We start from the raw sequence: 26,102 nt of genomic DNA, 5'->3' as shown, positions 1-26,102 counted from the left end.
CTGATCACCAGGCAGCTGTGAGCAGGACAGGAATCCTGTTTGGGTGGAAAAATAAATGTCCCAGCACGGTGCCTTTGGGCCTGTTAATGCAGAATTGGGGAAAATCATTCGAGCAGTCAATCATCAAATCATTCAATCCTTCAAGCTGATCAACCTGCTGCTGCTGCAGCTCAGTCACTGCTTATTTGTGGGGTTTGGGGTATTTTAAAGTTGTCCAGCAGTTCCTTGGAGAGGGAAAATCCCAAGCTCAGGGCTGCAGGGGAATTCTGAGCTCAGGTCGTGGTGCCTGCAGGCTTTACCTGAGCTCCTGCTGCTGTTCCTGATCCGTGGGGAGCAGCTGGATCCGGCTCTGAAATGATGAAAATTCACAACTGCTGTGAAAAAAGTCCTTTTTGCAGCTTTATTCTGCTGAATGATCGACTCAGGGTCTTGGATGAGTGCAGGAGGAGCTGAGGGAAGGCTGGAAAAGTCTCTGGAGCTGCTCAGAGCTGAGATCTCCGTGCTGGGGAAGGGAGAGGGGTGAGGCTTGGCCGGGGTGAATCCCTCTTGTTGTGTGGGCAGGCTGGAAGGGAGGAGCAGGAAGTGGAGGAGAATTCAGAATTTATCTCAGATCTCCCAGCCCTGATAGAGGGATGAGGTGATCATTAACAGTCTGGGATTCCCACGGAGCAGGGAATTTAAATGGAAATAGAGAAAACTTCCATAGGGAGTGACCTGTAGAATTTGAAGTTTTGTTTACTCCTACGATGGGAATTTGAAAATAAGAATTTTCTCCAGCTTCCCTCATTTCCCAGGCTTTCCTGGTTTTGTTTTGTGCTGAAAAACCCCTTGGACACCAATAAATGACATCAGGCTCCTTGTCTGTGGGCAGGGAGGACAGAATTTCTGAAACCCAGAATTTGGGATTCCAGGTTAATTTGGGATTAAAGTGCACGTGGGCTCTTCTCCAGAGCTTTTCCCACTGTCAGATTTGTCTCATGATAAGATCAGAGGTGCCTTGAACCCCTTGGATCTGAATTCCTGAACTCCTGGGATCCAGGAGTATCCCTGGGAAGTGCAGGGGGACAGGAGGGAAGGTTCATCCTGGTTTGATGCTGCTCTGTGAAACCTTTAACAGCAGTGTTCTGATAAATAATCTGCATTTACCCTCCATCAGGAACACCTTTTTCTCCCAATATTCGTGTTTCTGAAGGGCTTTTCCCACCCCTGCTGCTTGTGGTTGACAACATTTACCTTCTCTTTCGGGTGGCCTTCAAGCTGAAAATATTAAATTTAAATATTAAAGCGTATTGTGGTTGAACTCTTGCATTATCTTTGCAAAAACTCCAGTTTTATAATTGTTCCCAAAGGGAACGAGACCTTGATGTCCTCCCACCCTCCGCTTGACCTCGTCTGTTTTGGGCCACGATTGTTTGAACAACCATAAACCATAAAATGACATTGAAATCCCCATTGAATTTGAGACATTATTGATGTCTTGGTGCAGACTGGGAGCTCTCCATGGGCTCGGTGCTTCCTGCATCCACGGCTGGGGGGAGATCCCGAGGGAAATCCTGGAGTCTGAGCTGTGCCACTCCTTTATCCCAGTAAAGGGCGTCGGTTTATCCCAGTAAAGGGTGTCGGTTTATCCAGTAAAGGGTGTTATTTATCCCAGTAAAGGGTGTCGGTTTATCCAGTAAAGGGTGTCGGTTTATCCCAGTAAAGGGTGTTATTTATCCCAGTAAAGGGTGTCGGTTTATCCAGTAAAGGGTGTCGGTTTATCCCAGTAAAGGGTGTCGGTTTATCCAGTAAAGGGTGTTGGTTTATCCAGTAAAGGGTGTCGGTTTATCCCAGTAAAGGGTGTCGGTTTATCCCAGTAAAGGGTGTCGGTTTATCCCAGTAAAGGGTGTCGGGTTATCCAGTAAAGGGTGTCGGTTTATCCCAGTAAAGGGTGTCGGTTTATCCCAGTAAAGGGTGTTATTTATCCCAGTAAAGGGTGTCGGTTTATCCCAGTAAAGGGTGTCGGTTTATCCCAGTAAAGGATGTTGTTTATCCCAGTAAAGGGTGTCGGTTTATCCCAGTAAAGGGTGTTATTTATCCCAGTAAAGGGTGTCGGTTTATCCCAGTAAAGGGTGTCGGTTTATCCCAGTAAAGGGTGTTGTTTATCCCAGTAAAGGGTGTTATTTATCCCAGTAAAGGGTGTCGGTTTATCCCAGTAAAGGGTGTTGTTTATCCCAGTAAAGGGTGTCGGTTTATCCCAGTAAAGGGTGTTGTTTATCCCAGTAAAGGGTGTTGTTTATCCCAGTAAAGGGTGTCGGTTTATCCCAGTAAAGGGTGTTGTTTATCCCAGTAAAGGGTGTCGGTTTATCCCAGTAAAGGGTGTCGGTTTATCCAGTAAAGGGTGTTGGTTTATCCCAGTAAAGGGTGTCGGTTTATCCAGTAAAGGGTGTCGGTTTATCCCAGTAAAGGGTGTTGGTTTATCCCAGTAAAGGGTGTCGGTTTATCCCAGTAAAGGGTGTTATTTATCCCAGTAAAGGGTGTCGGTTTATCCAGTAAAGGGTGTTGGTTTATCCCAGTAAAGGATGTTGTTTATCCCAGTAAAGGGTGTCGGTTTATCCCAGTAAAGGGTGTCGGTTTATCCAGTAAAGGGTGTTGTTTATCCCAGTAAAGGGTGTTGTTTATCCAGTAAAGGGTGTCAGTTTATCCCAGTAAAGGGTGTCGGTTTATCCCAGTAAAGGGTGTTGTTTATCCCAGTAAAGGGTGTTGTTTATCCAGTAAAGGGTGTCGGTTTATCCCAGTAAAGGGTGTCGGTTTATCCCAGTAAAGGGTGTTATTTATCCCAGTAAAGGGTGTCGGTTTATCCCAGTAAAGGGTGTTGGTTTATCCCAGTAAAGGGTGTCGGTTTATCCCAGTAAAGGGTGTTGTTTATCCCAGTAAAGGGTGTTGTTTATCCAGTAAAGGGTGTCGGTTTATCCCAGTAAAGGGTGTCGGTTTATCCCAGTAAAGGGTGTTATTTATCCCAGTAAAGGGTGTCGGTTTATCCCAGTAAAGGGTGTTATTTATCCCAGTAAAGGGTGTTGGTTTATCCCAGTAAAGGGTGTCGGTTTATCCCAGTAAAGGGTGTCGGTTTATCCCAGTAAAGGGCGTTGGCCGGGTCCCCGGGGTGTGCCCTGCCCAGGGTGACACTCAGCAGTGTCACTGTCCCTCCTGGCCGAGCACATCTGGCTCTGCCAGTTCCTGAATCCTGGAATGGTTTGGGCTGGAAGGGACCTCAGAGCCCACCCAGTGCCACCAGTGCCACCTCCCACTGTCCCAGGGTGCTCCAAGCCCCGTCCAGCCTGGTCTGTGACACTTCCAGGGATCCAGGGACAGCCACAGCTGCTCTGGGAGCCTATTCCAGCTTTTCCCCCTCCCTTCTCGCAGAGAGGAATTTCTTCCCGAGATCCCACCCAGCCCTGCCCTCGTTTCCCATCCCCCTGTCCTGCAAATAGCCCCTGTCCGTCTGTCCTGCCGCCCCTTCAGGGACTGGGAGCCACACTGGGGTCACCCTGCAGCTCCTGTCCCCAGCCTGGGCAATGCCAGCCTGTCCCAGCCTGTCCCAGCCTGTCCCAACCTGTCCCAACCTGTCCCAGCCTGTCCCAGCCTGTCCCAGCCTGTCCTCGCTGCAGGGCTGCTCCAGCGCTGTGAGCCGGGCTGGGAAACGCGGGAATGATCCGGGTGGGAAATGTGGGAATGATCCGGGCTGGGAAATGTGGAATGATCCGGGCTGGGAAATGTGGAATGATCCGGGCTGGGAAATGCGGGAATGATCCAGCACCGAAACCAGGCTGGGAAACGCGGGAATGATCCAGGCTGGGAAACGCGGGAATGATCCGGGCTGGGAAATGTGGGAATGATCCGGGCTGGGGAACACGGGAATGATCCAGGCTGGGAAACGCGGGAATGATCCGGGCTGGGAAATGTGGGAATGATCCAGGCTGGGAAACACAGGAATAACCTGGGCACTGAAACTGGGCTGGGAAACACAGGAATGATCTGGGCTGGGAAACGCGGGAATGATCCGGGCTGGGAAACGCGGGAATGATCCAGCACTGAAACCGGGCTGGGGAACAGGGCTGGGAAACGTGGGAATGATCCGAGCTGGGAAATGTGGGAATGATCCGGGCTGGGAAACGCGGGAATGATCCGGGCTGGGAAACGCGGGAATGATCCGGGCTGGGAAACGGGAGTGATCCGGGCTGGGGAACACGGGAATGATCCGGGCTGGGAAACGCGGGAATGATCCGGGCTGGGAAACGCGGGAATGATCCGGGCTGGGAAACGGGAATGATCCGGGCTGGGAAATGTGGGAATGATCCGGGCTGGGAAACGCGGGAATGATCCGGGCTGGGAAACGCGGGAATGATCCGGGCTGGGGAACGCTGGAATAACCTGGGCACTGAAACCGGGCTGGGAAACGTGGGAATGATCCGGGCACCGAAACCGGGCTGTGGCCCTGCCCTGATCCTGGGGATGGCACTGAGGGGTGGCACTGCACTGAGGGGTGGCACTGAGGGGTGGCACTAGGGGATGGCACTGCAATGAGGGGTGGCACTGAGAGGTGGCAGTGCAATGGGAGATGGCACTGCAGTGAGGGGTGGCACTGCAATGAGGGGTGGCACTGCACTGAGGGGTGGCACTGAGGGGTGGCACTGAGAGGTGGCACTGCACTGAGGGATGGCACTGCAATGAGGGGTGGCACTGAGGGGTGGCACTGTAATGAGGGGTGGCACTGCAGTGAGGGATGGCATTCGGGGATGGCACTGAGGGGTGGCACTGCCCACTCCTGGCCGCTGTTGCTGGCGGTGTTTGAGTCACTCCTGTGCAGACTCAGAGCCATCCCTGGCGCTGCCCCAGGTCCTGGCTGGCCGAGGGGCTCCTGCAGGGCTCCCTGGGGTGAGCAGTGGGGATTTGGGGTCAGGAGCCCCTCCAAGGTGGGAGGGTTCTGTTCTGTTTCCCAGTGGCTCCATGGCCGTGTTTTCCATTTGGGAACTGCTGCCTCTGCACTTCCTTTCACAGCTCAGCTTTCAGCCAAATCACAAAGAAGTTTTGCTGTCCCAGTCCTTTTTATTTTTTCCCCTCCCCCCCTTTGTTTCCCACATCCCTTTTTTATTTAAAATGCCAATAACCAATAAGGTATCTCTTATTTCTGTTCCAGAATTTTCTCTTTCCTGGATGTGGTCACTCTGTGTCGCTGTGCTCAAGTTTCCAGGGTAAGAATTTTCCTCCTTCCCGGTGGATTTTAGCAGGGGGCTGGATTTGGGTGACAATCCTCCCTCCCCAGGGAGCTTTGTGCCACTCTGCTGGGGTCATTTAATGTCCCCTGGAAGTCCTGGAACATTCCCCTGGCAGCAGTGGAGGGGAATTCCAAGCTGGAACAGCATTTTCCAGTGTCCCAGGTACAAAGGGGAGGGGGCTGATGCTTTGTTCAGAACTCCCCCCTCATTCTGGGTTTGTCCAGGGAGCTCACCCTGCTGAAATCAGAAACACAGGAATTTTGAGGTGAATTTTTGAGGAATTTTAACTCACAGAGGTGCTGCACACTCAATGAAAGTTCATTTCCTCCTTGGAGAAAGCATGGAAATAAAGTGATGTTCTTATCCTTTGTGGGCTTCAGTTAATGAAACCCAACTTGGGTTATTTCCTTGGAAAATTCAGTTTTCTGGAGCTGCCAGATTAATTCTGGTGCTTTTTGCTGCCCCTGCCTGGTAATTCCCAGGGGCAGCAGCACAGCCAGGGCAGGGTGGTGACCCAGGGGAGGTGCTGGAGTGCTGTGTTCACCACCCTGGCTCCAAACCTCAACCACCACTGATTTAATTACTCTAAGCACATTGAAATAATTTTAAAAAATGCTTAAACATCATTTAATTGCATGAAAATACCACGTGTGGTGTCTGGGCGTTACAGTTGTCACTGAATAACACAGGGAAGGGGGCTCCAAATCTCAACCACGACTGATTTAATTACTCTAAGCACATTGAAATTAAAAAAAAAAAGCTTAAACATCATTTAATTGCATAAGAAACACCACGTGTGGTGTCTGGGCGTTACAGTTTCACCTGAATAACACGGGGAAGGAGCTCCCAGCTGGAATCCTGAAATCCCAGCAGGGCCAGGATGGGCTCTCAGGGGTTCTTTGCCAATGTCAGGGTGTTCTCCTGGCCTGTCCCAGCTCCTGTTTGCACTGCAGCCATCCCATGGCACAGCACAGAAATTCCTGCAGGGATGTACAGGAAGGTTCTGGAACCTTCCCTGCACTGCCCAGGGAGTTGTGCAGCCACTGGGGCATTTCCCACTGCTTTTCTCCTGACCTCAAACATCAGCAGTGAGGTTTAAACCCCAAAAAAACCAATTAATGCTCAGTTGTGTCACCAGTTTCAGCTCTGCACCAACTCCTGCCCGAGAGCTGCTGCTCTGTGGTGGGGAGGAGCTCGGAGCTGGTGGGATTTGGGGTGGAAAACATGAAAAAAACCCTGTGTTCACCCCTTGTACCACTCCTGGATATTACAAGGAGTAACTTGGAACACAAGGAATAACCAAAAACTCCTGGATATTACAAGGAGTAAATTGGAACACAAGGAATAACCAATAACTCCTGGATATTACAAGGAGTAAATTGGAATACAAGGAATAACCAATAACTCCTGGATACTACAAGGAGTAAATTGGAACACAAGGAATAACCAATAACTCCTGATTATTACAAGGAGTAAATTGGAGTACAAGGAATAACCAATAACTCCTGGTTATTACAAGGAGTAACTTGGAACACAAGGAATAACCAATAACTCCTGATTATTACAAGGAGTAAATTGGAACACAAGGAATAACCAATAACTCCTGGATATTACAAGGAGTAACTTGGAACACAAGGAATAACCAATAACTCCTGGATATTACAAGGAGTAAATTGGAATACAAGGAATAACCAATAACTCCTGGATATTACAAGGAGTAAATTGGAATACAAGGAATAACCAATAACTCCTGATTATTACAAGGAGTAACTTGGAACACAAGGAATAACCAATAATTCCTGATTATTACAAGGAGTAACTTGGAATACAAGGAATAACCAATAACTCCTGGTTATTACAAAATCCACTTGTTTACCTTGATGATGTAACTGAAATTTTAAATCCAGCTCTGTGCTCTCCTTTGGAGCAGGAACCAGGGCAGATTTGGGGGATTTAAACAAACCCCAAACCCTTTGCCAGCCCAGCTGCGGGGTTGGGGGTCTCACCTGTGCCCAGGTGAGGAAATTCCAGCCAGGAATGTGAATGAGAGCTCCAGGTGCTCTCCTGGCTCACACCTCTGCCTCCCAAAGGAATGGGAGCAGCCAGGGCAGCTGGAATTCCCTCAGAATTCTGAATTTTGAGTTCCTGCTCCCTGCAAATGCTCCTGGTGCCTGCCCTGTTCTCCCTGCCTTCCCACCTGGGACAGAATATTGTTTCTATTGTTTCTCAAAGGAACAGACTGTGATTAATTCCCCCTGACCTTTTTTTTTTTCATATTAACCACGCATTTATTTACATTTTTTCCCTCGATAAAGGCATGGAATGTTCTGGCCCTGGATGGCAGTAACTGGCAGCGAATTGACCTGTTTGATTTCCAGAGGGACATCGAGGTATAATTAAGTTATAATTAAGTTATAATTAAGTTATACATACAAACCCATTTTTTTTCCTTGTTAAAATGTAATTACAGCCTAGAATGGATTCATGCTCCCAGCGTAACCCTTCCTACCTTCCCTGGAGAGAGAAATCATTAATTTCAGTTCTTCAGCTTCAGGGAGTTTTTGAAAGTCTTGGCAATCCATTCAGCTTTTGAAAATGGACAGAATTCGAAATCCCTAGCGAGATTTAAACGCAGTAAAGGAAGGAAAATCGTTTTTGTCTGTTCTGAAAACAGAAATTAGTGGAAAAGGTGCATTTTGGGGAAAATTGCTGCTTGTTTGGGAGAGAATTTAAGCTGCTCCTCCTTGCACTCAGATTAGAACACGAGGACTGAATGTCTGTTGAATCATGGCCTGCAATATTTGCATTTTAATACCAAAAATCGAAATGAAGATGATTTGGGAGGGACAAGGACCTGTCCCTAAAAGATTCAGCTTCAGAGCTGCTCCCTTGAGGCTGAACCTGTGGGATGTGGATCCTGCAGCTGAGCAAGCTGAAAATCCAAATTGCCTGAAGCAGAAAAAGGGATGAGGAAAAAAACCCCAATCCTTAAATCCCTTATCAGGATGTTTTATCCTGTTTAAACCACGCTGGAGGAGGGGAATGGGGAATTTGTGCCTGCAGCTTGAGGCATTAGAGGCATCCAGCAGCTGCTGAGTGAAGGGGGGAAATTCACCCCTGAATTTGCAGGAAAGTGTTAAAAATAATCCCAGTGTACAGCTGAGGGTCAGGGATGAGGAGCAGGAGGTGGCACTGTCACCTCAGCAGGGTCTGAGTGGCCTGGGGGAAGGAAATGGAGGATTTGGGGTCTTCATAACAAATAATTCACCTCTTGACGTGCCCTGGACATCCTGGATCCATGGAATTTTTTGTTTAGAGTGGAATTTTCAGGGTTCCTGATGTGTGGAGTGGCAGGAGATGGGAATGAGCAGCTCAGGCTGGGAATACAAACCAGGCTTTTCCCACCCCTCGGTGCTTTTTGGGTGATTTTCGTGTCCCTGCACATCAAACCCGTGTTCTTGCCTTTCCCCTCTGAAAACAAAATGCTAAAATTTGTTTTATCTCCCCTCAAAGTCCCTGCTGGGCCTCCTGGCACCCCCAGGCTCTGCTGTAACAGAGTTTAATCCATCAGTCCACGGAAATTCTTGATAGAAACACGTTTGGCTCCTCTAATTGGAGCAGAATTTATAGGCTTGCTTGAGGAATTTGTGAAATCAGGGAGATTTTCAGCTTTTCCAGCCTTTTTGGAGGACTTTGGAGCTGGAGCTGCTCCCGTGGTGTCCCCAGAGCTCACCTGGCCAGCCCAGGGTCCCGTGGGGTTGAGCTGTGTTGAGCCTGGTGGCAAATTTGGATTTATTTTAGATTGGAAAAGAGATTCTGGAAGAAAATCCTCATCCCAAATGCCATTTAGTCCTGGAAGGACTGAGGGATGCTCCTGCTCTGTGAGGAGCAGCCAAAGTGCAGGGAGAGGTTCTGAGTGCTGCTGCAAACATTCCCCAGTGGTTTTGTCCTTTGGGGAAGGTAAATCCTGGCTGTGATGGGGTTAAATTAAAATTAAATTGAAATTAAAATACCTTTTGGAGCACAAATGGTTGGATCAAACTCTTGGGCTGGTTCTGCTCATCTCTTGAGTAGAAATTGGAATTTATCCATTGGAAATCTGGGGTGGAGCTCCCCTCACCTTCCTTGGGGAGTCTGTGCCCATGCCCAGGAGCCCCAAAATGAAGGAAATTCCTCAAAATTCTCCAGCTGATTTCCTTTAGGTGTTCACTCCTTGTCTCTCCATCTTCAAAAGCTGAATAATCCCCCCTCCCTCTCCCTCAGCCCATTTTTATTTCCCTTTCCACCGCTTTCCCTCAAATAACAAAATATCCCTCGAATAACAAAATTTCCCTCAAATAACAAAATTTCCCTCAAATAACAAAACCACGAACCTGCAGAATGTTAATTTTTGGATTTTTGGAGCTTTTTGGGGTCCTGATGTGGCTCCTGCTGTCCCCAGGGCCGGGTGGTGGAGAACATCTCCAAGAGGTGCGGGGGGTTCCTGCGGAAGCTGAGCCTGCGCGGCTGCCTGGGCGTGGGGGACAACGCCTTAAGGTACAGCTGGGGGGGTTTAATTTCCTTTTTTTCCTCTCAGAACCAGCATTAAATGCTCCAATTTCACAGTTTGTGTGTGGACTCGGGTGTTTATTAATTCTTACCTGTGTTACAGTCTCACAGGTTGTGAGTTGTAGCTGGCAAAGTGAAAAATTGCTCTGTGTCTAACTCTTTCCAAGGCCTTTTAAGCATAAAATGTCCAATTGTGAAGTGACACCTAAATTATTTTCATTTTTAACCCAATATCCAAACACCCGTGGCCCACAATGTGGATTTTTCTACCCAATTACAAAAAACACCCAAACCCATGAAGAAACTCACAGGTTGTGATTTGTAGCTGGCAAAGTGAAAAATTGCTCTGTCTCTATCTCTTTCCAAGGTCTTTTAAGCATAAAATGTCCAATTGAGAAATGACATTTAAAAATTATTTTTAGATTTTAAATTATTTTTATTTTTAACCCAATATCCAAACACCCGTGGCCCACAATGTGGATTTTTCTACCCAATTACAAAAATCACCCAAACCCATGAAGAAACTCACAGGTTGTGATTTGTAGCTACCAAAGTGAAAATGGCTCTGTCTCTAACTCTTTCTGAGGTCTTTTAAGCATAAAATGTCCAATTATGAAATGACATTTTAAAATTATTTTTAAATTTTAAATTATTTTTACTTTTACCCAATATCCAAACATCCATGGCCCACAGTGCAGATTTTTCTACCCAGTTACAAAAAATCACCCAAACCCATGAAGAAACTCAAAATTATTTTTACTTTTAACCCTTAAATTATTTTTATTTTTAACCCAGTATCCAAACACCCTTGGCCAACAATGCAGATTTTCTACCCAATTACAAAAAATCACCCAAACCCATGAAGAAATTCAGAAGTTGTGAGTTGTAGCTGGCAAAGTTTCTAACTCTTTCCAAGGTCTTTGAAGCATAAAATATCCCATTATGAAATGACATTTTAAAATTATTTTTAGATTTTAAATTATTTTTATTTTTAACCCAATATCCAAACACCCGTGGCCCACAATGCAGGCTTTCTTACCCAATTACAAAAATCACCCAAACCCATGAAGAAACTCAAAATTATTTTTACTTTTAACCCTTAAATTATTTTTAATTTTAACCCAATATCCAACCATCCATGGCCCACAATGCAGATTTTTCTACCCAATTACAAAAATCACCCAAACCCATGAAGAAATTCAGAAGTTGTGAGTTGTAGCTAGCAAAGTTTCTAACTCTTTCCAAGGTCCTTGAAGCATAAAATATCCAATTATGAAATGACATTTTAAAATTATTTTTAAATTTTAAATTATTTTTACTTTTAACCCAATATCCAAACACCTGTGGCCCACAATGTGGATTTTTCTACCCAATTACAAAAAAACGCCCAAACCCAAGAAGAAACTCAAAATTATTTTTACTTTAACCCCTAAATTATTTTTATTTTTAACCCAATATCCAACCACCTGTGGTCCACAATGCAGATTTTTCTACCCAATTACAAAAATCACCCAAACCCAAGAAGAAATTCACAGGTTGTGAGTTGTAGCTGGCAAAGTGAAAAATTGCTCTATCTCTTTCCAAGGTCTTTTAAGCATAAAATGTCCAATTGTGAAATGACATTTTTAAATTATTTTTAGATTTTAAATTATTTTTATTTTTAACCCAATATCCAAACACCCGTGGCCCACAATGTGGATTTTTCTACCCAATTACAAAAATCACCCAAACCCATGAAGAAACTCAAAATTATTTTTACTTTTAACCCTTAAATTATTTTTATTTTTAACCCAATATCCAAACATCCGTGGCCAACAATGCAGATTTTTCTACCCAATTACAAAAATCACCCAAACCCATGAAGAAACTCACAGGTTGTGATTTGTAGTTAGCAAAATGAAAAATTGCTCTGTCTCTATCTCTTTCCAAGGTTTTTAAGCATAAAATGTCCAATTAAGAAATTACACCTAAATTATTTTTATCACTTAATTTATCATTTTTAACCTCACCCAGCAGCCATTTCTCTCAATTCTCATGAAAATAAAGTCAAGTTCTGGGTGAATCTGATGCCTCCAGGTTGGAGCATCCCAGGAATTTCTGGGGTTTGTTCCTGATTTTATTTTGGTTTTCTTGACCATTTTTTTCTTTATAGATTCTTTCCTTGATTCTTTTCTTATTTTTTTATTTCCTTCTTAATTTTTTTTCTTGTTCTTTTCTTTTTCTTGATTTTCTTCTTGATTTTCTTCTTGATTTCCTTCTTGATTTCCTTCCTGGTTTTCGTGGTTTCCTTCTTGGATTTCATGATTGTTTTATTCTTGATTATTTCCTTCCTTCTTGATCTTCTGGATTTTCTTCTTTCTTGATTCTTTTCTTGATTTTCATCCTGATTTTCATCCTGATTTTCTTGATTCCTTTCTTCTTTCTTGATTCTTTTGATTTTCTTGGTTTTCTTCTTTATTTTCTTCTTTCTTGATTTTCATCCTGATTGTCATCCCGATTTTCTTCTTGATTTTCTTGATTTCTTTCTTGATTCTTTTGATTTTCTTGATTTTCTTCTTGATTTTTTCTTTCTTGATTTTCATCCTGATTTTCACCCCGATTTTCTTCTTGATTTTCTTCATCCCTTTCTTTCTTGATTCTTTTTATTTTCTTGGTTTTCTTCTTGATTCTCTTCTTTCATGATTTTCATCCCGATTTTCTTCTTGATTTTCTTCATTCCTTCTTTCTTGATTATTTCGATTTTCTTCTTTCTTGATTTTCATCCTGATTTTCTTCTTGATTTTCTTCATTTCTTTCTTCTTTCTTGATTCTTTTGGTTTTCTTGGTTTTCTTCTTGATTTTTTCTTTCTTGATTTTCATCCTGATTTTCTTCTTGATTTTCTTCATTCCTTTCTTCTTTCTTGATTATTTCGATTTTCTTCTTTCTTGATTTTCATCCTGATTTTCTTCTTGATTTTCTTGATTTCTTTCTTGATTCTTTTGATTTTCTTGATTTTCTTCTTGATTTTCTTCTTTCTTGATTTCCATCCTGATTTTTATCCTGATTTTCTTCTTGATTTTCTTCATTTCTTTCTTCTTCCTTGATTCTTTTGATTTTCTTGGTTTTCTTCTTGATTTTCTTCTTTCTTGATTTCCATCCTGATTTTCTTCTTGATTTTCTTCTTGATTTTCTTCATTCTTTTCTTCTTCCTTGATTCTTTTGATTTTCTTGATTTCCTTCTTGATTTTCTTCTTTCTTGATTTTCATCCTGATTTAATCCTGATTTTCTTCTTGATTTTCTTCATTCCTTTCTTCTTTCTTGATTCTTTTGATTTTCTTGATTTTCCTCTTGATTTCCTTCTTGATTTTCTCCATTTTCCTCTTCAATCTGCCAGGGGCCATTTTATAAAACTCGAATCTGAGCTGTTAAAACCCCCTGAAATTCCATTTTCTGACAATCCCAACGTTTTCCCTCTGCTCTCCCCAAGGACCTTTGCCCAGAACTGCAGGAACATCGAAGTGTTGAACCTCAATGGCTGCACCAAGATCACGGACGCGTGAGTGAAAATCACCCCTGGCTGCCAAAAAAAGCCAAATTTGGGAGTGTGGGAGCTTTTCCATGGAATCCTGGAATTCCAAATTCCAATTTGGCTTGGAAGGACCTCAAATCCCACCCGTGTCAGGGCAGGGACACCTTCAGCACCCCTGGGCACTGCCAGGGATCCAGGGGCAGCCACGGCTGCTCTAAAATCCAGAAAATGAGCAGAAAAAAGGAATTTTTATTACCCTGACACCCCGTGCTGGTGCCCACCCTGCCCATCCCTCGGGATTTTTGGGATTTCTGTCCTGGGATGGATCCAGTGCCAGGATTGTCCCCTGTGTCTCTTCCAGCACCTGCACCAGCCTCAGCAAGTTCTGCTCCAAACTCAGGCACCTGGATTTGGCTTCCTGCACCTCCATCACCAACCTGTCCCTGAAAGCACTGAGGTAAGAGCCAAAACCTGGGAATTTTCCATGGAATTCTGGAAAACACCTCCGAGATCCTCCACTCATTCCCTCCCTTTGCCCGGTGGGGTTGCCCGGAACGCAATAATCAACCACACAGAGGCAGAGGTTTCAGTGAAAGCTGCTCCCTACTGAGAAAAAGAAGGCCACAGCCTGTTTATTTCTTTCTTTTTATAATTTTGTGGGTCTGGAAGCACATTGGATCTTGGGGTTACTGCCCCTTCACCCCACTGGCCAGAGCAGCTGTCAACCAACATTGTTTTCAGGCTGGAAATATGTAAGCAAAGGACAATGAACAAAAACAAGAAAGGTTGTTTATGTTCCAAAGTGTGAGAAAGTGAAAAACTGACCCTTAATATTGTACAGAAACTAAAGAACTGACTCCATCTTACAAACAAGTAGAAAGCTTTAAAAAATCTCAGAAAACCCAGGGCAACAGGGTGGGGCAGCAGCGCTGTCTGCATCCCAAAAAAACGGGAACAGCAGAGTTTCTGCCTGGGAGTGGGATTGTCCCCGAGGCAGAGGAGCTTTCCCAGGAGTGTCCCTGTGTCCCCAGCGAGGGATGCCCGCTGCTGGAACAGCTCATCATCTCCTGGTGCGACCAAGTGACCAAGGACGGCATCCAGGCGCTGGTGCGGGGCTGCGGGGGGCTGCGGGCGCTGTCCCTCAAGGGCTGCACGCAGGTACGGCCCCGGGAAACGGGATGGGAGGGTGGGGGATTGGAGATCTGGAAAAGGGGAATGGGAAATGAGGGGTTTGGGGCTCTGGAAAAGTGGGAATGGGAGCGTGGGAATGGGAAATCAGGGGTTTGGGGCTCTGGAAAAGGGGGAATGGGAGGGTGGGAGTGGAGAATGAGGGGTTTGGGGCTCTGGAAAAGTGGGAATGGGCACAGCTGACATGTCCTGCTGCTCCTGGGGAGTGTGGGAATGGGAAATCAGGGGCTTGGAGCTCTGGAAAAGTGGGAATGGGAGTGTGGAAATGGAAAATGAGGGGTTTGGGGTGCTGGAAAAATGGGAGTGGGAGCATGGGCCTGGAAAATCAGGAGTTTGGAGCTCTGGAAAAGGGGGAATGGGCACGGCTGGCATGTCCTGCTGCTCCTGGGGAGAGTGAGAATGGAGAATCAGGAATTTGGAGGTCTGGAAAAGGGGGAATGGGAGGGTGGGAGTGGAGAATGAGGGGTTTGGGGCTCTGGAAAAGTGGGAATGGGCATGGCTGGCATGTCCTGCTCCTCGTGGGGAGTGTGGGAATGGGAAATCAGGGGTTTGGGGCTCTGGAAAAGTGGGAATGGGCATGGCTGGCATGTCCTGCTCCTCGTGGGGAGCGTGGGAATGGGAAATCAGGGGTTTGGGGCTCTGGAAAAGTGGGAATGGGAGGGTGGGAGTGGAGAATGAGGGGTTTGGGGCTCTGGAAAAATGGGAGTAGGAGGGTGGGCATGGAAAATCAAGGGTTTGGAGCTCTGGAAAAGGGGGAATGGGGAATCGGTGGCTTGGGGCTCTGGAAAAGGGGGAATGGGAGTGTGGGTGTGGAAAATGAGGGATTTGGAGGTCTGGAAAAATGGAATGGGAGTGCTGGAATGGAAAATCAAGGGTTTGGGGCTCTGGAAAAATGGGAGTGGGAGGGTGGGAATGGGAAATCAGGGGTTTGGGGCTCTGGAAAAGTGGGAGTGGGAGGGTGGGAGTGGAGAATGAGGGGTTTGGAGCTCTGGAAAAGAGGGAATGGGCACAGCTGACATGTCCTGCTGCTCCTGGGGAGTGTGGGAATGGGAAATCAGGGGCTTGGAGCTCTGGAAAAGTGGGAATGGGAGTGTGGAAATGGAAAATGAGGGGTTTGGGGCGCTGGAAAAATGGGAGTGGGAGCATGGGCCTGGAAAATCAGGAGTTTGGAGCTCTGGAAAAGGGGGAATGGGCATGGCTGGCATGTCCTGCTGCTCCTGGGGAGAGTGAGAATAGAGAATCAGGAATTTGGAGGTCTGGAAAAGGGGGAATGGGAGGGTGGGAGTGGAGAATGAGGGGTTTGGGGCTCTGGAAGAGTGGGAATGGGCACGGCTGGCATGTCCTGCTCCTCGTGGGGAGTGTGGGAATGGAAAATGAGGGGTTTGGAGCTCTGGAAAAGGGGCAGTGGTCACAGCTGGCGTGTCCTGCTCCCCAGAGGGAATCCCAATTTCCCTGCTGTCCCAGCTTTAATTCCCAGTGCTCCCAGTTCCCATCCCTGTGTTCTCCCTTCCAGCTGGAGGACGAGGCCCTCAAGTTCATCGGCGCCCACTGTCCCGAGCTGGTGACGCTGAACCTGCAGACCTGCCTGGTGAGTGGCACTGCCCGCCAGCAGAGTGGGACACTTGTCACCAGCTTGGTGGCACCTCGGGGACACCCAGCCCCACGCCGTGGCTGTGCCAGGGCTGTTTCTCTCTTCCCTCTGTGGGATGAGCTGGAAAATCCTTCCCGTGGGGCTGGGCTGGTGCTGCCGGGGCTCTGCTCCTGTCCCCGTGCGGGGCTGAGCCCATGGAGGGGCCCTGAGCCAGCCCTGCCGGGCCAAACATGGGGGTGTGTGCCCAAAAATGGATTGGAACGGGCTCCCTGTGCCACCACGGTGTGACACAGGAGCGGGGATGGATGGACAGACATCCTGGGACAGGGACAGACAGACAGACCCCTGTGCCCAGGGACAGAAGACCCCTGTGCCACCACAGTGTGACACAGGAGCGGGGATGGATGGACAGACATCCTGGGACAGGGACAGGGACAGACAGACCCCTGTGCCACCACAGTGTGACACAGGAGCGGGGATGGATGGACAGACATCCTGTGCACAGGGACAGACAGACAGACCCCTGTGCCACCACAGTGTGACACAGGAGCAGGGATGGATGGACAGACATCCTGTGCACAGGGACAGACAGACCCCTGTGCCCAGGGACAGACAGACCCCCTGTGCCACCACAGTGTGACACAGGAGCAGGGATGGATGGACAGACATCCTGGGACAGGGACAGACAGACAGACCCCCTGTGCCACCACAGTGTGACACAGGAGCAGGGATGGATGGACAGACATCCTGGGACAGGGACAGACAGACCCCTGTGCCCAGGGACAGACAGACCCCCTGTGTCAGGGACAGGGATGGACAGACCCCTGTGCCCAGGGACAGACAGACAGACCCCTGTGCCCAGGGACAGACAGACATCCCAGACATCCCAGGGACAGGGATGGACAGACCCCTGTGCCCAGGGACAGATGGACAGACCCCCTGGGACAGGGACAGACAGACCCCTGTGCCAGGGACAGACAGACATCCCAGGGACAGGGATGGACAGACCCCCGGGACAGGGACAGGGACAGACAGCCATCCTGTGCCCAGGGACAGACAGACAGAACCCCTGTGCCCAGGGGCAGACAGACATCCTGTGCCAGGGACATGGATGGACAGACCCCTGTGCCCAGGGACAGATGGACAGACCCCCTGGGACAGGGACAGACAGACCCCTGTGCCAGGGAGAGACAGACCCCCCTGTGCCCAGGGACAGGGATGGACAGACCCCCTGGGACAGGGACAGACAGACCCGTGTGCCAGGGACAGACAGACATCCCAGGGACAGGGACAGACAGACCCCCCTGTGCCCAGGGATAGGGATGGACAGACCCCCTGGGACAGGGACAGGGACAGACAGACCCCTGTGCCAGGGACAGACAGACATCCTGTGCCCAGGGACAGGGACAGACCCCCTGGAACAGGGACAGGGATGGACAGGGATGGACAGACCCTTTATGTCCAGGGACAGGGACAGACAGACCCCTAGGGACAGGGACAGGGACAGACAGACATCCTGTGCCCAGGGACAGGACAGACAGACCCTTTATGTCCAAGGACAGGGACAGACAGACCCCTAGGGACAGGGACAGGGACAGACAGACATCCTGTGCCCAGGGACAGGACAGACAGACCCTTTATGTCCAAGGACAGGGACAGACAGACCCCTGTGCCAGGGACAGACAGACATCCTGTGTCTTTCCAAGCAGGAACTGCAAAGCCCTGCAGGAATCCCAGCCCCAAAACCTTTCCCTGCAAATCCCTTCCCCGATATCCCAAACCCAGCGAGGTCCATCCTCCCTCTGCTCCAGTCAAACTCCCCATGACCCTTTCTGGGCTGGAATTCCGAGCTGGGAGAGGCCAGTCCTGCCTGGATTGAGGCGTTTGTGCTTTCCCCTGGCAGCAAATCACGGACGACGGGCTCATCACCATCTGCAGGGGCTGCCACAAGCTGCAGTCCCTGTGCGCCTCCGGCTGCTCCAACATCACCGACGCCATCCTCAACGCCCTGGGCCAGAATTGCCCTCGCCTCCGGTGAGTTTTCCCTGGATTTTCCCCATGGAACACCCAGCAGAGGGGTCCTGAACCATCCAACACCCCAAAATTGTTATCCCTGAGCTTTTCCCGGGTGTTTGGAACAAGGGTGGTTGTGGTTTTTGGGTTGTCGCCAAATTCTTGGGGTTTAAACTCGAGTGGGAGAGCTCCCAGTGTGGTGCCCGCTGGATCCAGGAAGAAAATTCGGAATATCTCAAAGATCCCTACAGATTTCTCAAGTGTCCATCCAAATTTCTCAGATATCCGTACAAATATCCCATCAATCCACCCAATTATCTCATTTATCCATAGGGATATCTCGTCTGAGAGGGGATCCCAGCAATCCATAGAAATATCCCCAAATCCATACAAAAATCCCCCAATCCATATAAATGCCCCCTAATACATATAAATATCCCCCAAATCCATACAAATATCCCCTAATCCATACAAATATTCCAGCAATCCATATAAATATTCCCTAATACATATAAATATCTCCCAATCCATACAAATATCCCCTAATCCATATACATATCCCCCAATCCATATAAATATCCCCTAATCCCTACAAAAATCCCCCAATCCATACAAAAATCCCCCAAATCCATACAAATATTCCCCAGATCCGTACAAATATTCCCTAATCCATACAGAAATCCCCAAATCCATACAAATACCCCCTCAATCCATACAAATATCCCCCAAATCCATACAAAAATTCCAGCAATCCGTACAAATATCCCCCAAATCCTTACAAATATCCCCCAATTAATACAAACATCCCCTAATCCATATGAACACCTCCCCAATCCATAAAATATCCATACAAATATCCCCCAATCCATACAAATACCCCCAATTCCATAAATATCCCCCAAATCCATACAAACACCATTCCAGATTCCAGAGGAGGAATTCAGGTGTCAGACCCTGGAGCAGCTCCCTGAGGCCCTGGAGTGTCCCTGCCTGGGGACATTCCCGTGTCCCCTGCTCCGGGCTTGGCTCCAGAGGTCATTCCCAGCTTTTTTTTCTTGGAATTCTGGGGCTCCAGAGGTCATTCCCAGCCTTTTCCTGGAATTCTGGGGCTCCAGAGGTCATTCCCAGCTTTTTCCTGGAATTCTGGAGCTCCAGAGGTCATTCCCAGCCTTTTTTTCCTGGAATTCTGGGGCTCCAGAGGTCATTCCCAGCTTTTTTTTCCTGGAATTCTGGGGCTCCAGAGGTCATTCCCAGCTTTTTCCTGGAATTCTGGAGCTCCAGAGATCATTCCCAGCTTTTTCCTGGATTTCTGGGGCTCCAGAGGTCATTCCCAGCTTTTTCCTGGAATTCTGGGGCTCCAGAGATCATTCCCAGCTTTTTCCTGGAATTCTGGGGCTCCAGAGGTCATTCCCAGCTTTTTCCTGGAATTCTGGGGCTCCAGAGGTCATTCCCAGCCTTTTTTTCCTGGAATTCTGGGGCTCCAGAGATCATTCCCAGCTTTTTCCTGGAATTCTGGGGCTCCAGAGATCATTCCCAGCCTTTTCCTGGAATTCTGGGGCTCCAGAGGTCATTCCCAGCCTTTTTTTCCTGGAATTCTGGGGCTCCAGAGATCATTCCCAGCCTTTTCCTGGGAATTCTGGGGCTCCAGAGGTCATTCCCAGCCTTTTTTTCCTGGAATTCTGGGGATCCAGAGGTCATTCCCAGCTTTTTTTTCCTGGAATTCTGGGGTTGGCTCCAGAGGTCATTCCCAGCTTTTTCCTGGAATTCTGGGGCTCCAGAGATCATTCCCAGCCTTTTTTTCCTGGAATTCTGGAGCTCCAGAGGTCATTCCCAGCCTTTTTTCCTGGAATTCTGGGGCTCCAGAGGTCATTCCCAGCCTTTTTTCCTGGAATTCTGGGGCTCCAGAGGTCATTCCCAGCCTTTTCCTGGAATTCTGGGGCTCCAGAGATCATTCCCAACTTTTTCTGGAATTCTGGGGCTCCAGAGGTCATTCCCAGCTTTTTCCTGGGAATTCTGGAGCTCCAGAGGTCATTCCCAGCCTTTTTTTCCTGGAATTCTGGGGCTCCAGAGGTCATTCCAAGGTTTTCTGGAATTCTGGGGCTCCAGAGATCATTCCCAGCTTTTTCCTGGAATTCTGGGGCTCCAGAGGTCATTCCCAGCCTTTTTTTCCTGGAATTCTGGGGCTCCAGAGGTCATTCCCAGCCTTTTCCTGGGAATTCTGGGGCTCCAGAGGTCATTCCCAACTTTTTCCTGGAATTCTGGAGCTCCAGAGGTCATTCCCAGCTTTTTCCTGGAATTCTGGAGCTCCAGAGATCATTCCCAGCTTTTTCCTGGAATCCTGGGGCTCCAGAGATCATTCCCAGCTTTTTTTTTCCTGGAATTTTGGGGCTCCAGAGGTCATTCCCAGCCTTTTCCTGGAATTCTGGGGCTCCAGAGGTCATTCCCAGCCTTTTCCTGGAATTCTGGGGCTCCAGAGGTCATTCCCAGCTTTTTCCTGGAATTCTGGGGCTCCAGAGATCATTTCCATCTTTTTTTTCCTGGAATTCTGGGGCTCCAGAGGTCATTCCCAGCTTTTTCCTGGAATTCTGGAGCTCCAGAGATCATTCCCAGCTTTTTCCTGGAATCCTGGGGCTCCAGAGATCATTCCCAGCTTTTTTTTCCTGGAATTCTGGGGCTCCAGAGGTCATTCCCAGCCTTTTCCTGGAATTCTGGGGCTCCAGAGGTCATTCCCAGCCTTTTCCTGGAATTCTGGGGCTCCAGAGGTCATTCCCAGCTTTTTCCTGGAATTCTGGAGCTCCAGCCTGTTGGAGTCCAGGATATCCCTGTGGCTGCCCTGGAGGGTCTGGGGTCTGTCCAGGGGGGTCTGGGATCTGTCCAGGGGGGTCTGGGGTCTGTCCAGGGGGGTCTGGGGTCTGTCCAGGAGGGTCTGGGGTCTGTCCAGGAGGGTCTGGGGTCTGTCCAGGGGGGTCTGGGGTCTGTCCAGGAGGGTCTGGGATCTGTCCAGGGGGGTCTGGGATCTGTCCAGGGGGGTCTGGGGTCTGTCCAGGGGGGTCTGGGGTCTGTCCAGGGGCTCAGTCAGACCCACACAGATCCCAGGAGGACACTGACTCTGATCCCTGCCATGGCAGTGAACACTCACACGCAGGAAGAATCACAAACCCTAAGAATTTAAAATAAGTAGTGGATGGTTTATTATAGAATATAAATATAGAAATTAGGATTCTTAGCAGATGGGGCTGAAGAGACAAGATGGAGGAATTGGGGAGTGGCCCCTGTGCTCCTTGTTCTTGCTCTCATCCCCCATTTTCTGCTGAGTTGGGTTTTAGAGATTGGTTTAGAGTAGAAATGACATCTTAGCATGGGTAGTAAATATTGGTATGATTCTGTGAATAAAAAGTTCATTGTGGACGGTGCTTGGGTCAGGGGTACTGTACAGAAGGGACCCTCTGACCCACCCAGTCCCCCGCGTGTCCTGCTCTGCTGGGGATGCCCTGCAGAGCTGGACAAGAACTGATAAATAATTAAGAATAAACTTGATAGAATAATTAAGAATAGCTTGATAACACAGACTGGGGACTCAGTTTGTCATCTCTACCTCTGGTGTGAAACACCCAGGGCAAAGAGAAGCCTGAAAACCTGATTAACTCTGGGAACAGCAACCCAGAGGAAACTCCCAGGGAACAGCAACCCTGGGGGAACCCTGAGCACCTTGGGGAACACCAACCCCGAGGAGAATCTCAGGGAAAATGAACCTTGAGAAATGTAAATGTAGAATTTAGGATTTTTAGTGTATGGTGTGAAGAGACAAGATGGAGGAATTGGGGAGTGGCCCCTGTGCTCCTTGTTCTTGCTCTCATCCCCCATTTTCTGCTGAGTTGGATTTTAGAGATTGGTTTAGAGTAGAAATGACATCTTAGCATAGGCAGTGAGCATTGGTACAATTTTATAAATAAAAAGTTCCTTGTGGACGGTGCTTGGGTCAGGGAATGGTACAAAGGGTCCGGGACCCTCTGACCTGCCCCAGTCTTGCTCTGCTGGGGACGCCTTGCAAAGCTCATCAAGAACTGAGAGATAATTAAGAATAAACAATCTTGATAACACTCACTGGGGACTCAGTTTGTCATCTCTGCCTCTGGTGTGAAACACCCGGGGCAAAGAGAAGCCTGAAAACCTGATTAACTCTGGGAACAGCAACCCAGAGGAAACTCCCAGGGAAAATGAACTTTCCCACCCCCCCTGTGCCCTGCAGGATCCTGGAGGTGGCGCGCTGTTCCCAGCTCACCGACGTGGGCTTCACCACCCTGGCCAGGGTAAGAGCCCTCCCCTCCTGCCCCTGCTCCAGGGAAAAACAAAATTCGGGAGGTTGAGGGAAATTTTTTATTTGGGTGGAAGTTTAAGGTTCAAAAATTCAGGTTTGATGGGGGTTTTTGGTGTTGTCCTGGTTCACACGCCTGGGAGGGTTTGCATGCACACCATGGGAAATGTTAAATATTTTTATTTTATTTTATTTTATTTTATTTTATTTTATTTTATTTTATTTTATTTTATTTTATTTTATTTTATTTTATTTTATTTTATCTAATTTTATTTTATTTTATTTTATTTTATTTTATTTTATTTTATTTTACTTTATTTTATTTTATTTTACTTTATTTATTTTATTTTATTTTATTTTATCTTATTTTATTTTAATTTTAATTTTATTTTACTTTATTTTATTTTATTTTATTTTATTTTATTTTATCTAATTTTATTTTATTTTATTTTATTTTACTTTTTTTATTTTATTTTATCTTATTTTATTTTAATTTTAATTTTATTTTATTTTACTTTATTTTATTTTATTTTATTTTATTTTATTTTATTTTATTTTAATTATTTATTATTTTATTTATTATTATTTATTATTTTATTTTGTTTTTATTTTATTTTTTTATTTATTTATAAATAAATTTATTTAGTTATAATTTATTTAGTTTTATTTTTAATTTATTTATTAAATGTATATTTAAATTATATTTATTTTTTATTTACTTATTAAATTTATTTAGTTATAAATGTTACTGTGTGTCTACAAATGATCCTAAATTTAACTCTCTTTACTCTCCATGATTAAAAATCCCTTTAAATGAGTGAAATTTCCTTTATTACCCTTCAGAAACATTCTAAGTTTTCCTTCCAGTTGGGAAATTTCATGGAGAAACCCCTTAATTTTAAAAGCAAACTTTGTCTTTGTGGTGGTTAATTTATATTTATGTTTGTGTTTGTGTTTATATGTGTGTTTGTTTTCTGTTTATATGTTTATTTTATTGTGTATTTATAATATTTATATTTAATGTACTGTTTATATTTACTGCATAACGCATTCATTTATTATTTATTTTTATTTTTATTATTATTATTTATATATCATTTATTATATTTGTATTTTTATATACTTATATTTTTGTATAATGTATGTTATATATTTATATACCTTTATATATTTATATATAAAGATGGATTTTTGTATTTATATTTGTGTTTATATTTATGTTTATTTCTATTTCTAATTTCTATTTATTATGTTTCTATATTTATAATAATTATATTTAATATACTATTTATCTTTATATCTAAATATCTAAATATTTATACTATTTATATACTATATCTTTATATTATACTGCTTATTTAATTATATATAATATATATATTTGTATAAATATAATATATATAATATAATAATATGCATATAATGTGATATATATTATATAGTATATATTTTATATTATATAGTATATATTATATAGTATATATTATATATTATATAGTATATATTATATAGTATATATTATATAGTATATATAATATGTATAATAATTATATATATTATATGTATATATAATAAATAATATTTATATTCTTTATATTCTTTTTATATTTTTATATATTTTAATATTTCTATTTTCTATCTGGACTTTACACTCACCGTGGGTGTTTGGAATTCTCTTTATTCCCAGAATTGCCATGAACTTGAAAAAATGGATCTGGAAGAATGTGTCCAGGTAGGAACTGCCCCCTCCGGCTGCTCCTCCTGCAGCAGGGAGGAAAATCGGGGGAAAATGAGATTTTCTCCAAATCAGAATTTAATCTGGAATTCTGAGTGGGAAGAGGGGCTGGATTTGGAGAGGAAAATGTTGGGAATGAGATTTTATCCTTGGTTTGGAGTCCATGGGAACGGTGCTGGAAATTAGAAATATTTACTATATAGAGCTGCTGGTCAAATCATGGATTTGTGAGAGAAAATCCCAGATTTTCGAGGGAAAATCCCAGAGAAAAATCTTATCCTGATTAAAATAATGGGAATTTTCTCTGATTTGGAAAACCGTGGGGGAAATTGTGAAACAGCAATGATCGAAATCAACCTGGGCTGAAGCAAATCCAGGGAAAAAAGGTGGAACTGACCCAAAATTCCATGAAAAAACCTCCAGGCCCGAGGGTGGATTGGAAAAAGGGAATAGAATTGTAATTCCTGGGAAAAGCTGGACCCGTCCTGCCCCTCCTGGGCAGAAATTGGGGAGATAAAAAGGGAATTTCACCAGCCCAGGCAGGAGGGGATGGACAATACCCAAATTTCTCAAATATCCCATGAATCCACCCAATTCTCTCATTTACCAGGGCACGGATCCATCCCTGGCAGCTCACCTGGGAGGTTGGGAATAGGAATTTTTTGTGGGATTCCTTTTTCCAGAATAAAACCGGGAATTGGGAAATCTGTAGGGTGTTGGGAGGGAATCCGAGCCCTCCTCGTCCTTCCACATTTGGGAGCTGATTTCATCTCCTTAAAATTTAAAAACAATCCAGGGATGCCTCTGCATCCCATTTCTCCAAGGGCAGGAGATGATTTCTGTGAGGAGATGGATTCCTGTGGGAAAACCTCATGGATCAGGGAAAATCCTGCAGTTCTGCTTTGGCAGGAGGGGAAAAAAAACCCCAAATCTTCGTGCCCAGCACCAACATGAAAAGGTTTTTCCTTCTTTTCCAGATAACAGACAGCACATTAATCCAGCTCTCCATACACTGTCCACGGCTGCAGGTCCTGGTGAGTATTCCAAGGACACTTCCAGCATTTCCCTTCTCCAGATAAAGGGATTTTAAACATCCCTGACTGCACAAAAAGGGATTTTTAACATCCCTGACGGCACAAAAAGGGATTTTAAACATCCCTGACTGCACACAAAGGGATTTTTAACATCCCTGACGGCACAAAAAGGGATTTTAAACATCCCTGACTGCACAAAAAGGGATTTTTAACATCCCTGACTTCACAGTTGGAAGAATTTTGCTGAAAATCTGACCCCGAGGAACCTCCCCTGCTGCCACAGGAATCCCACAGGAGGTCCCCACGGGAAAAGGGCTGTGGGGATTCTCCTGGGAGCAGAATTCCAAGTGGGAATTCAGCACAGGAGCTGCCAGGCCATCCGTGGGGCAGGGCAGGAGGGGCTGGAGCTGCCCCGTGGCTCTGGGGAGTTCCTTTGGGAATGAATCCCTGGGATTTGGGCTCTGTCAGCCCTGGGTTTGTGCCAGGAGGGATCCTGCCCTGTGGGAATGTGATTTTCCTTTGGGAATCAATCCCTGGGATTTGGGCTCTCACCTCTGGGTTTGTGCCAGGAGAGATCCTGCCCTGTGGAAATGTGATTTTCCTTTGGGAATGAATCCCTGGGATTTGGGCTCTGTCAGCCCTGGAGGGATCCTGCCCTGTGGGAATGGGATTTTCCTTTGGGAATGTGATTTTCCTTTGGGAAAGAATCCCTGGGATTTGGGCTCTGTCAGCCCTGGGTTTGTGTGGTGAGGGATCCTGCCCTGTGGGAATGTGATTTTCCTGTGGGAATGTGATTTTCCTGTGGGAATGAATCCCTGGGGTTTGGGCTCTGTCACCTCTGGGTTTGTGCCAGGAGAGATCCTGCCCTGTGGAAATGTGATTTTCCTGTGGGAATGTGATTTTCCTTTGGGAA

General features: G+C 46.0%; 1 protein-coding gene across 3 annotated transcripts in view; it reads left to right on the top strand.

Annotated features, from left to right (window-relative positions):
• FBXL20 (F-box and leucine rich repeat protein 20) overlaps window positions 1–26,102 on the top strand; it is a 51,340-nt gene that overhangs the window by 20,267 nt on the left and 4,971 nt on the right. For all 3 annotated transcript variants that reach the window (XM_063403751.1, XM_063403750.1, XM_063403752.1), the window contains exons 3-13: window positions 5,177–5,231; window positions 7,571–7,645; window positions 9,697–9,791; window positions 13,272–13,340; window positions 13,675–13,770; window positions 14,345–14,471; window positions 16,015–16,089; window positions 17,996–18,126; window positions 22,355–22,415; window positions 24,108–24,152; window positions 25,133–25,189. In XM_063403751.1, coding sequence (XP_063259821.1) covers window positions 5,177–5,231; window positions 7,571–7,645; window positions 9,697–9,791; window positions 13,272–13,340; window positions 13,675–13,770; window positions 14,345–14,471; window positions 16,015–16,089; window positions 17,996–18,126; window positions 22,355–22,415; window positions 24,108–24,152; window positions 25,133–25,189 — 886 coding nt within the window. The remainder of the gene's footprint in view (window positions 1–5,176; window positions 5,232–7,570; window positions 7,646–9,696; window positions 9,792–13,271; window positions 13,341–13,674; window positions 13,771–14,344; window positions 14,472–16,014; window positions 16,090–17,995; window positions 18,127–22,354; window positions 22,416–24,107; window positions 24,153–25,132; window positions 25,190–26,102) is intronic.

The sequence above is a fragment of the Prinia subflava genome, chromosome 8, assembly GCF_021018805.1.
Source record: "Prinia subflava isolate CZ2003 ecotype Zambia chromosome 8, Cam_Psub_1.2, whole genome shotgun sequence".
NCBI classification, from domain to species: Eukaryota; Metazoa; Chordata; class Aves; order Passeriformes; family Cisticolidae; genus Prinia; species Prinia subflava.
Note: the sequence above shows the minus strand (reverse complement) of the source record. Positions and strands in the feature narration are given on the sequence as shown.